This window comes from Mirounga angustirostris, unplaced genomic scaffold (assembly GCF_029215605.1).
Source record: "Mirounga angustirostris isolate CCGP_5_RB_7025 unplaced genomic scaffold, mMirAng1.0.hap1 SCAF_1, whole genome shotgun sequence".
Taxonomy (NCBI): Eukaryota; Metazoa; Chordata; class Mammalia; order Carnivora; family Phocidae; genus Mirounga; species Mirounga angustirostris.
The window spans coordinates 80,720,719-80,733,833 of record NW_026991709.1 but is presented as its reverse complement, the minus strand read 5'-3'; the positions used below and the strand labels follow the sequence as shown (position 1 = coordinate 80,733,833).

The following is a 13,115-nucleotide window of genomic DNA, read 5'->3' as shown; positions in this document are numbered from 1 at the left end:
AGATCACTATTAGAAAGACTGAATTTCCTTATAAATGACTTTGACTCTGAAGGTATCTCCTAATCCCAGTTAAATATCTTCTATATATCCACAGGTGGCAAAGAAAACCCTTTTTATCTGGAGAAAGTTACCAATAATGACTAGCATTTATTGAGCACTTCATAATACCAGGTTCTGTTCCAGGGTTTTTTTGTTTTGTCCTGAAGATTTTATTTATTCATTTGAGAGAGAGAAAGAGCACAAGCAGGGGAAGTGGCAGAGGGAGAGGTAGCGGCAGGCTCCTGGCTGAGCAGGGAGCCCGATGCGGGGCTTGATCCTGGGATCATGACCTGAGCCAAAAGCAGACGCCTAACTGACTGAGCCCCCTGAGCGCCCCTGTTCCAGGGTTTTATATGTATGTGTTAACTCATCACCATTGTAATGGTAGTCCTGAGATTGGTATAGTTGTTACGATTATGCAGATGAGGAAACTAAAGCCTACAGAGGTTATGTCACTCATCCCAGTCCCTACCTAATAACTGTTATTAGCGATAAGTGTTGTTATTAAGTGTTAATGAGGTTAAGACTCAAATTCAAGTGGCCGGACTCTATAAAGTCCATGCTTTGCTTGGTCCTTGGTATCAGGGATCTTAAGGTTAAGGTGTGCAGACGGCACTGTCTTCCTGCCATGTTTCGGAACAGTAATGATAAGACAGATACATATTAAGTTGTTAACATACTTGAGCCAGCTGTGCCATGTAATAGGCCAGTCAGTGAGGAAGATACCATATATCTGTGGTGTCTGTTATGGCCCAGTGTGAATGAATTGATGATATTGAAAGGGTAGTTATTGTTGCTTTCATGACTACAGTGTTATGGCATCCATGTTAATATCCAACAAAGAAAATACCTTTTCTTTGACCAGGTCCTTGAATTCCTCTGTAGTCCTGATGATGACTCCCGACACTCTGAAAGACAGCAGGTATGAACTACTGGAACTCTGCTTGCTAAAGGATGGGAAAGAGGACAGAATAAGCTAGAAAGAATGCTTCTGTGCTAGACCTCATGAAACGTAAGGGAAAGTAACTTGTGCCAAACTCTAATACTCAGCTAGATAGTGGCAACCAGGAAATAGTGTGGATGGTTGTTAGAGGTACCTTTGTAAAGAATTTATATCAGACTAAATTCCTAGGCAGGCTGGACCTGTCTTGCATCCAGCATGACACCAAAGAGAGTTACTCATCCTTCTCCATGAAGTAGCAGCAGTTGACACCTGTTGTGTCCTTTCTCCCCCGGCCGTTTATCTGATACCCACTCCTAGCTGCTATGGCTTTGAACCAGAAAGGCTGCAGGATCCCCTTCAACTTTAAGGAGTGTTCTGTAGCCCCCCTGCATTAGGGTAAACATTGCTGGGGACTAGAATCCATCTGTCCCTCCACTAATCGCTGTGAGATTGTAACTGTTTGATTACCACTTCTTTCTACTTAGGCCACTTTCTTGAGCGTCTCTTGCAGGAGTACGATTCCTTCAAAGCTTACCTACTATAACTGTGAGCATTAAGAGAGCCTATTTAACATTGATGGCCAGAGTTTGTCAGATAAGCAAGCTACATTGATGGCCAGAGTTTGTCAGATAAGCAAGCTACAAAATAGAAGTACTTGGAGAGCTACGCTGGTGTTTTTTTTATGGTAATAGTGCTCAACAGCTGCAAGGTTGAGACTCAAAGAACATAGGATAGCAACAGTGACCCTTTTCTCTGCACAGCTGTGGCCCAGTGACTGCTGCAGACTAACTTGGGGCGAGAACAGCTGTTAAATTTTGGTTATCTCAAATTATATTGAATACAGATAATGTGGACCCCTCACTTTGCCCCTGTTTCTCTCGTGGCAGGAAAAGTGAATCATGGGCTGCATGGTGTTTATATAAAATGATAAACACTTTTAATATAAATAATTAAACAGAAATAAAAATCAAATCTAAACATAAAAGTCAAACTTTGAAAAGTAATCCTCGTATAGTAATGCTCTGTTTTTGGAAGTCCCTTTTGAGACTAGGTTTTTTTCTCAACTCATTTGAGAAATACAGAAAACTGATGCAGTAAATTGCTCAAATGCATAACTAAAATTAGAACCCACTTCCATACCTTCTAATCCAGCACTCATGTATCATGTGTTATATATAAAAATTTGTGTCTGCAGTATTTTTGAGTGTTTTCTGGTGGTATGCTGCTAAAATTTTACAACTGCTTCCCCAGGTGTAGTTCTGATACGAATGTTGGTTGATATTTTCAGTATTTAAATGAATAAGATGAAGGCACAACAGTGAAAGCATGACAGAACCTCACACATTCATCAGTGAAGTGACTTCTGTGCTCAATCAGTTCTTGAATACTAGAAAAATAATTCCTTAGTTTTTTGTGCTATTCACAGTATAATGACTATGACATGCACACTTTTAAATTTGATTGCCTATTTTCATCACTCTCTTACCCAGGGATTGCAATTTTTTTTTTTGTAAAGGGCCAAAGAGTAAACATTGTAGGCTTTGTGGGGCACATGGGCTCTGTGTCACGTACTCTTCTTTTTGTTTGTTTTACACCCCTTTAAAAATACAGCAACACTTGATTTTTACAGCATTTGCTAATTTCCATAGTGTAAGTACTCCCCTCATGGCTGATTTCAGCCTACCAACATGATGTTACTAAGCATAGAACTGGGAAGAGATGCCACACCCTTACATAATATTTCCACCCTACAGATGCAGTAACTAACCTCAAGAGCATACACAGTAAAATGTAGTAAAATAATTAGGAAGTGGTGAGTTTTGCATATTAATTACTTTTTAAAATTTTAATTATTATTTAACAATTGCTGTGCTCAACAACTGGCTTACACAATTCCTGAAAATATAACAGTCAGCTCTGTTCAGTTGGTAAGACTGGCTTCAGCAATGACATTTCTATTATGGTATTCCAAACTGAGGCTCCCAATAGATGGGTTCACTCCATAGTTCTATATAACAGTACATCATAGTGCTCAAAATGGACTGAATTAGGGTTCTGAAAAGTAAAGTATGGATAGGTTTCATTTCTTCTCCCCCTTTTTGTCTTTCTTTAACTTGAAAGTAATCAGTTTCCTGTGTTAGAAAAATACTTTGTTAAATGGTTTCCTGAAGTTCTGGAAGGGGCATATTACTTTGGATCTTGAACTTAAATATAAGAGAAAGCTTCCTCAATTGTTCTAGTGACTATGTAATGCTTCTGTTATCTTTTGAGGTTTATTTAAAAATATTGATGATTCAGTCTCAACATCCTAACCACTTTTTTATTCATCTGCTTGTTGTGGTAAAAATTAATTATATGAACCCCAGTGTTTTTGTTTGTTTTTATGGTAAAATATATATACCATAAAATTTATTTTAACCATTTTAAGTGTATATTTCAGTGGCTTTAAGTATATCTCATTGTTGGGCAACCATCATCACCATCCATCTTCAGACCTTTATCTTCCTGAATTGAGACTCTCTACCCATTAAACAATAAATCCCCATTGCCACCTTCCTCAGCCCCTGACAACTACCATTCTACTTTCTGTCTCTGTGAATTTGACTACTTTGGGTTCTTCATATAAATGGAATCAAGCTGTATTTGTCCTTTTGTGACTGGCTTATTTTACTATTATGTTTTTAAGGTTCATCCATGTTATAGCATGTGTCAGAATTTCATTCCCTTCTAAGGCTGAATAATATTCCATTATATGCATATACTATATTTTGTATATCCATTCCTCCATTGGTGGACATTTGGGTTGTTTCCACCTTTTGGCTCTTGTGAATAATGCTGCTGTAAGAAACCCCAATGTTTAAGTATAAGTAGAGAAATTAACATGTAAACATGGATACTACCTGTGGACAATAGATTTTAAAGAACCATGAGACATAAAAGCACCAGATAAATATATGGACATTTTTGGCTTAGTGGAGGGTTAATTAGATATTCTAATAAGGCTTTATCTACAAACACCGTGGCATTCCTTCCATGTTTGAAAAATAGAGCCATTTATCTTTTTATAAGACCTAATTACAGTATCATCATCATTATAATAGTAGTTTTCTGTACCTCATACATGGGAAAGCCAAGCCAAAACATTAACTAATAAGGACAAAAAAAAAAAAAAAAGTTATGGTTTGTGTGACTCAGTGGACTCTTAACGGAGCTAGTAAATAAAAGTGGATTCCAGAGTGTTTTACTTGTTTATTTTAAATGTTCAGGTCCTTTTAGAATTGCTGCAGGCTGGAGGCATAGTTCAGTTTGAAGAGAGTCGGCTCATCCGGATGGCAGAAAAAGCAGAATTGTAAGTGGTTTTTAAGTTATACATTAATTCCCATTTACTAAGTTACATTTCTCTAACTGGAAGCCAGTTGATGCATTGCCAATTTTTAATTAAGGAAGCTATGCAAATTACAACAAAAAACCTAAATGTTTTTGTCTTTCGAGTCTAGAAATTAAGTAACATTTGCAGAAATTAACACTGAGTAAATTTGAAGTCCTTGTACATTTGTTTTAGTATGAAAATGAAATAAGTCTTATGATTTATAATTTTAGTTTTGTTTACTTAAAAGTTCCATTATTTTATAGATTTTTGAGTCACTTATTCATACATATTCTAAACAGTGCAGAATTTAACATACCAAGTAAGGTCCAATATGTTAACACTATTATTTATCTCATTTGTTGAATATTTCATTTCTGAACAGAGAAACTTCACATAGTTAATTGATAACTCATATATTAACTGTTTTTATGTAACACATTGTTGCTTTAACACTTATTTTGTACCCAGCTTTTAAATTTCTTATAAACATAATATTCATGTTCAGTAGCATTTTAAACCTGTATTTAGAGGAATGGCAGATACTCCTCTCCCTTAGATACTATAACTTCCATTTCACAGTAGAAATCACACCTACTATATTCATTTTCCCTAATATAACCTCTGTAAGCAAACTTCTTGAAACAATAAGCTAATAACTGCCTGCCTGTTGGTACTCTGAAGTTTTTCCTTTTATGTTCTAGCTATCAAATTTGCGAGTTTATGTATGAACGAGAACACCAATATGACAAAATAATTGATTGCTACTTACGTGACCCGCTAAGGGAGGTGAGCTATGATACTGCTTTACCCTTTTTTCTTACTCAGTCCTCCCCTCCCCTTATTGAGTAGAAATAACTATTAAGTAGGTATAGCTGTTCAGTAGAAATGTTGGGACATGTGTTTGCTGATTCAAGGTTTTCTTCATTTATTCACCAGGTTTTTGTTGAGTGCCTACTATTAGCCAGGTATACACCGATCATTAAAACAGATATATTTGCTACAACTTTAGAACTTACAGTTTAGTGATGGAGACTGACAGTAAGGAAACCAAATACTTAATTACAGATGTGATGAGTGAAGAGAAAATGGGTGCAACTTTAGGAGATACTGGGGAAACTGACTTCTACAGAGCAGCCAGGGAAGGTGACATAGAGACTGAGTTTTGGAATTTGAGGTGAAGCCAGTCAAGCAAAGAGCCAGCAAAAAAGTATTCCAGGATAGGGATAAGGATAATAGAGAAGGGCAAGAGTGATATGAGATGAAATTAGGAATGTGGATAGGGTCCACCAAAGATAAAAGTATATGATATTCCCTCATTTGGTTAGTGAAATTGAGACCAAAATTAATTGGAATGGATTTGCAACTTCCAAGAGTGTACCCTAAACATTAAACTCATTCTCTTTAGTGTCAGTTTTCCAGCAGTTTATCTACAAATGGTTTACCAGCTCCAAATAATAGATACTTACCAAGACTAGTACAGATAGTGGATAGTGACTGACTATTGCTTGAGTGAATTAATGAATAAGTTGTATTGTCTCGTGTTCTTCAGGAAGAAGTCTTTAACTACATTCACAATATCTTATCCATTCCTGGACACAGTGCAGAGGAGAAGCAGTCTGTATGGCAGAAAGCAATGGATCATATAGAGGTGCTGATTCAATAAAACTTGTTAAATTTCCCCATTTGTATGGATAGCTCCCAAATTAAGTGTATGCTAACTAAGTAATGGCAGGTGTCATGTTAAGTTGATCTACTTGAGGATTAACATCTTTTTCAGATTATTTCACCTTTTAGTTGTATTCATAAAGTCCATGTCCTATACAATTTATCATATCATGACTTCTGAAAAGAACCCAAGTTCAGTCAGCCGGATGACAAACTGGAATATTAGTGGGTTCTTAGAACCTTAGAATGGCTCTGAGAGTAGTTTTGGTCTTCCCCCCCTAAAATGTGATAGGGAGCCGTTCACCCCAATCACCCAATGGAATTTTACAAACAGTACTCTAATGCATTGTTCTCTCTGATGTATTTCTCTCTCCTATGTAACAGAGTGATGATTCTGATTTTGTTTATGTATGCTGTGTTACAAGAATACAGGAGTTGACTTTGGAGCAAGAACTTTTTAAAAAAAAAAAAAAACAAGCTTATAGATGCCTAAATGGAGAGACTGATACATGTGTGATGAACATGTGATCGCAGTGCATTCTAAAGAGGGGCCCCAAAATCAGTCCTCACGTTAGTACCTTAGATTCATCATGTACACTGCAACAGAGTTAGCAGGTTTTTTGAATCTGTTCTGTTTTATGGATCACTAATAATTGAAAAAAAAAAAGTTTAATGAAAGATGCTGAGGTAATACTAGTTTTGGAGATAACAAATCTACAAAGTTTTTTTCCTTGTAGCAAGGATCAGCTGATGGGGGAACTTCTGGTAATGGGTTTAGAGATGTGGTGAAAGATATGTGATTATTCGATATCTTTAAAAAAAATGTTATACATACGGAAAATGATAAAAAAGAATGAGCTCTGAAACTTTGAGGAAACATTGCTTGTTACGTGAATTCTTTGTTCTAGTTCCTGACAGTTTTAAAGTTTAGAGAGATAGGAAATGTGCACAGCATCTTATGTGAAACATGTGCTGTGAAGGATGGGGCAGTCCGTCACCAGATATGTGGTCTGAAGTAATTGCTATGCTTTTTCATCTGTAGGATTGAGAACATACGTGTTATTTAATGTTACCCTATTCCTGCTAACAATAAGATGAATATATCTTGGTGGAAAGAACCCAAGGAAACCTTTCTCGATTTTCATTTGTATCTTTTTTCCTTTAATCATTTTGTATTCTTTTTCCTTTCATCAGTCCCTTGTCTCCATAGTTGCATTATGGTTTCTTATTCATTTCACTTCATCTGCATTATGCAGTGGTTTGAGCACATGGACTCCAGACATCCGAAAATGAAGCTATGTCTCTGCATAATGTGAAACGTGATGAATTAATGAGTAAACAAATGACTCAGCAGAAAACTCATACTGGAGAAACAAGAAGTGTTTGCTGCACAATTATTTCTGCTGATTCTTTTCCCCACATCTGCACATTTTTTCACCTTGAACTTTTTCGTATCTCTTAAGGCCACAATTACAAATATATAGACTTTTTTTGAAGAACTTCTGTGGCTTCAGTAATGTGAATAAAATCAACATTCAATGTGTAGAGGGAAAAGTACTCAGAGTTTTCTGACAGTAGACACAGTGTGTAGATCAGTGGTTTTTCACACTTTGGGGGTTATAGACCTCTTACAAGAATCTAATGACAGATTTGGACCCCTCGTGCATAAGATTGTGCATGTACACAGCTACGTAATTTTGTTTATGATTTCAGGGATCCACAGACCACCTAAAAGCTATTCTTAGACTGGGTCTATGGATTCCAGGGAAAGAATCTCTAGTTTCAGTGGCTTTTCCAATATGGACAAAACATGCTTCATTAGATTTTTTAAAATATTTTTCATTTTGGGGCACCTGGGAGGCTCAGTAACTTGAGCATCCGACTCTTGCTTTTGGCTCAGACCATGGTCTTAGGTTCAGAGATGGAGCCCCGTGCCAGGCTGTGCGCTCAGCAGGGAATCTGCTTGAGATTCTCTCCCTCCCTCCTCCCCCCCAGCACCACTCATACACATGTGCACACTCTCTCTCTCTAATAAATAAATAAATCTTTAAAATATTTTTCATTTTGAAATATAGAAAACATCCCCAAAAGTGCATAAAACAAATGTGCAGTTTAATAACACGTTTAAAAAAGCAAACATCCTAGGCCCAGATCAAGAAATCAAGTTATTTCCAATACCCGAGACTCTTTCTGTGTATCCTTTCCTGATCACATTCTCTTGCCTTCCCTGATATGCCCAGGATCCTGGTTTTTCTGATAATTTCCTGCCTTTCTATATACTGCTACTTCACGTGCCTACATCTCTAAAACGACATGTTTGTTTTGCCTTTTTCTGAACTTTACATAAATGAAGTTCTACTCTTTGAAGTTTGTACATTTTGTTGTAGGTAGCTGTGGTTCATTTTAATTCTTGTATTCCATTTTACAATTATATTAAAATTTATTCATTTCTACTGTTAGTGAACATTTCTATTATTTCTAGTTTTGGGCTATTAAATCCATCCATGAGCATTCTTTTTTGTTTGTTTGTTTAAAGATTTTATTTATTTGTCCAAGAGAGACTGAGCAAGCAGGGGAAGTGGGAGGCAGGCTCCCCACTGAGCAAGGAGCCTGATGTGGAACTTGATCTCAGGACTCTGGGATAATGACCTGAGCCGAAGGCAGACATTGAACCAACTGAGCCACCCAGGCGTCCCCATCCATGATCATACTTATACATGCATCTTAAGCACAACATTTCTTGAGGGCAGTCTAGCATTACAGCATCAGCTGAGAACTTAAAAAACAGTTTCAGGGGCACCTGGGTGGCTCAGTCGTTACGCTTCTGCCTTCGGCTCAGGTCATGATCCCAGGGTCCTGGGATCGAGCCCCGCATCGGGCTCCTTGCTCGGCAGGAAGCCTGTTTCTCCCTCTCCCACTCGCCCTGCTTGTGTTCCCTCTCTCCCTGTCTCTCTCTCTGTCAAATAAATAAATAAAATCTTTTAAAAAAAAAAAAAAAGGCCGTTTCAGTCTTCGCTTCAGACCTAGTCTATCTGAAACTCTGGAGGTGGACCCAGTGGTATGGTTCAGTAGGCCCTCCAGGTGATTTTGATGCATGCTAAGATTTGATAATTTCTGCTCTAGGGGCATATAATTGCCAGTTAATTGAGATAAATACATTAAACTTCACCAGATGCCTGCATTGTATGAGATTTTCCATTAGCTCTGTATTCTTGCTAGACTTCAAAATTTTGCCCATCTAGTGCATGTATAATGATATTTTATTATGTTTGAAATTTACATACCCTTAATTACTAATGAGATTGATAGTCTTCTTGTTTATTGGCCATTTAAATTCCCTTTCTGTGATGTGCTTGTTGAAGTATTTTGCCCATTTTTCTATTAGAATGTCTCTTGTACTTACTGATTTATAGGAGTTCATCATGTATCCTGGATGTTAGTCTTTTTTCAGTGATATATATTGTGGATATCTTCCACTCTATGGCTTTTTTCAGTGGTTCTTTTTAAGAAAGGTTCTTTTTTTTTTTTTTTTAAGTAGTCAAATCATCAATTTTTTCCTTCTCTACTAAAGGAGAAATTCTCCTATATTATTGTCTAAAAGCTTTCTTGTTTATTTTGTTTTTGTCTTTGAATCTTAGGTCCACTTGAAAGCAGTTTTTGTACATGGTATAAGAGTGGTGTCCAATTAATTTTCAAAGTATGGACGTCCAGTTTTCCCAGCAACAGTTATTTTAAAAAGTTGCGTTTCACCATTGCTCAGCAGTGCTACTTTGTCATAAGCATATCAAGGATCTATATGTTTGATCTGTTTTTCAGCACTCTATTCTGCTTTACTGTTCTGTCTCTCTCTGCATCAGTGCCACACTACTAAATATTGTTGTTTTGTAATAAATCTTGAAGAGAGTATTGGCTATTCTTGACCTTTTATACTTTTATTTATTTTTAAATTTTAACTTTAATATAGTTAACATACAGTGTTATGTTACTTTCACGTGTACAGTATAGTGATTCTACAATTCTATACATTACTCAGTGCTCATTGTGATAAGTGTACACTTAATCCTCTTCACCTGTTTCACCCATCCCCCTACCCCCATTCCCTCTGGTAACCATCGGTTCTCTATAGTTAAGAGTCTGTGTTTTTGGTTTTTCTCCTTTCTCCTTTGTTTTGTTTCTTAAATTCCACATATGAGTGAAATCAATCATATGGTATTTGTCCTTCTCTGACTGACTTATTTCACTTAGCATTATACTCTCTAGCTCCATTCATGTTGTTGCAAATGGCAAGATTTTATTCTTTTTATGAGTGAGTAATATTCCATTGTGTATATATACATGACTGTTGTAAATAATGCTGCAGTAAACATAGGGGTGCATATATCTTTTCAAATTAGTGTTTTCGTATTCTTTTGGTAAATACCCAGTAGTGGAATTACTGGATCATATGGTAGCTCTATTTTTAATTTTTTTATTAATGTATTTTTTAAAAGATTTTATTTATTTATTTGAGAGAGAGCAAGAGCGAGAGGGATCACAGAGGGAGAGGGTGAGGGAGAAGTAGACTCACCAGTGAGCGGAGAGCCCGATGCAGGGCTCAATCCCAGGACCTGGAGATCATGACCTGAGCCACCCAGGCGCCCCTATTTTTAATTTTCTGAGGAACTTACACACTGTTTTCCACATCAGTTTGCATTCCCAACCACAGTGCACGAGGGTTCCTTTTTCTTCACATCCTCATGCACACTTGTTTCTTGTGCTTTTTGATTTCAGCCATTCTGACAAGTGTGGGGTGATACCTCATTGTAGTTTTGATTTGCATTTTCCTGATGATAAGTGATGTTGAGCAACTTTTCATATGTCTGTTTGCCATCTGTATGTTGTCTTTGCAGAAATGTCTGTTGTGTCTTCTGCCCATTTTTAATTGGATTATTTGGTTTTTTTTAGTGTTGAGTTATATAATTCTTTATGTACTTTTGATACTAATCCTTTATTGGATAGGTCGTCTGCAAATATCTTTCCCATTCTGTAGCGTGTCTTTTAGTTTTGTTGTTGATTGTTTCCTTTGCTGTACAGAAGCTTTTTATTTTGATGTAGTCCCAGTAGCTTATTTTTGCTTTTATTTCCCTTGCCTCAGGAGACATATGTAGGAAAATGTTACTTACAGCCGATGTCAGAGAAATTACCGCCTGGGCTCTCTTTTAGGATTTTTAGGGTTTCAGGTCTCACGTTTAGGTCCTTAATCCATTTTGAGTTTATTTTTGTGTCTGGTGTAAGAAAGTGGCCCAGTTTTATTCTTTTGCATGTTGCTGTCCAGTTTTCCCAGCACCGTTTGTTGAAGAGGCTTTTTCCCATTGGATATTCTTGCCTCCTCTGCCTAAGAGTAATTGACCTTGTAATAATAGGTTTATTTCTAGGCTCTCTATTCTGTATCTGTTTTTGTGCCAGTACTGTACTGTTTTGATGACTACAGCTTTGTAGTATGTTTTGAAATCTGGGATTGTGATGCCTCCAGTTTTGTTCTTCTTCAGGTCTTTTGTGCTTTCATACAAATTTTAGGATTATTTGTTCCAGTTCTATGAAAAATGCTACTGGTATTTTGATAGGGATTGCATTAAATCTATAGATTGCTTTGGGTAGTATGGACATTTTAACAATATTGGTATTCCCAGTCCATGAATGTGGAATATCTTTCCATCTGTTTTTGTCATCTTCAGTTTCTTTTATCACTGTGTTAAAGTTTTCAGGGTACAGGCCTTTTACCTACTTGGTTAAATTTATTCCTGGGTATTTTATTATTTTGGGTGCAGTTGTAAATGAGATTGTTTTCTTAATTTCTCCTTCTGCCACTTCATTATTAGTGTATAGAAATGCAGTGGATTTCTATATATTGATTTTGTATCCTGTGACCTTACTGAATTCATTTATCAATTCTAGTAGTCTTTTGGTGGAGTCTTTAGGGTTTTCTATATGTGGTATCATGTCATCTGCAAATAGTGAAAGTTCTTTTTCCTTACCAAGTTGGATGTCTTTTATTTCTTTTTCTTGTCTGATTGCTGTGGCTAGAACCTGTAGTACTTTGTTGAACAAAAGTAATGAGCGTGGACACCCTTGTCGTCTTCTTGATTTTAGAGGAAAAGCTCTCAGTTTTTCACCATTGAGTGTGAGGTTACCTGCAGATTTTTCATATATGGCTTTTATTACATTGAGAAATGTTACCTCTACACCTACTTTGTTGAGGGTTTTTATCATGAACAGATGTACTTTTATCAGATGCTTTTCTACATCTATTGAAATGGTCATATGGTTTTATCCTTTCTCATTGATGTGATGAATCACGTTGATTGATTTGCAAATAATGAACCACCCTTGCACCCCAGAAATAAGTCCCATTTGATCATAGTAAGTGATTTTTTTAATGTATTGGTGGATTCAGTTTGCTAGTATTTTGTTGAGAACTTTCATAGCTGTATCTATCAGAGATAGTAGCCTGTGGTTCTTTTTCTCATAGGGTCTTTATCTGGTTTTGGTGTCAGCAAATACTGGTATATCCTCATAGAATATGTTTTGAAGCTTTCCTTTCTCTTCTTTTTTTTTTTTTAAGATTTTATTTATTTATTTGAGACAGAGAGAATGAGAGAGATAGAGCATATGAGAGAGGGGAGGGTCAGAGGGAGAAGCAGGCTCCCTGCCGAGCAGGGAGCCCGATGCGGGACTCGATCCAGGGACTCCAGGATCATGACCTGAGCCGAAAGCAGTCGCTTAACCAACTGAGCCACCCAGGCGCCCCTCTTCTACTTTTTGAAGTAGTTTGAGAAGAATAGGTATTAACTGTTCTTTAAATGTTTGGTAGAAATCACCTGTGAGGCCATCTGGTCCTGGACTTTGTTTGCTGGGAGTTTTTTGATTACTGATTCAATTTCTTTGCTGGTTATGTTTGTTCAAATTTTCTATTTCTTCTGGATTCAGTTTTGGGAGGTTATATGTTTCTAGGAATTTATCCATTTCTTCTAGGTTGTCCAATTTATTGTCATATAATTTTTCATAATATTCTCTTATAATTGTATTTCTGTGGTGTCAGTTGTTATTTCTCCTCTTTCA

General features: G+C 36.7%; 1 protein-coding gene across 4 annotated transcripts in view; it reads left to right on the top strand.

The window, feature by feature from the left end:
* The window catches only part of VPS8 (VPS8 subunit of CORVET complex), a 252,839-nt gene that overhangs the window by 130,595 nt on the left and 109,129 nt on the right, over positions 1 to 13,115 (top strand). For all 4 annotated transcript variants that reach the window (XR_010409242.1, XM_054504291.2, XM_054504292.2 and 1 more), the window contains exons 30-33: positions 905 to 961; positions 4,249 to 4,331; positions 5,054 to 5,138; positions 5,902 to 6,000. Coding sequence is in view for 3 of the 4 variants with exons in the window: in XM_054504291.2 (XP_054360266.1) it covers positions 905 to 961; positions 4,249 to 4,331; positions 5,054 to 5,138; positions 5,902 to 6,000 (324 nt within the window). In the remaining variant the exon portion in view is untranslated. The remainder of the gene's footprint in view (positions 1 to 904; positions 962 to 4,248; positions 4,332 to 5,053; positions 5,139 to 5,901; positions 6,001 to 13,115) is intronic.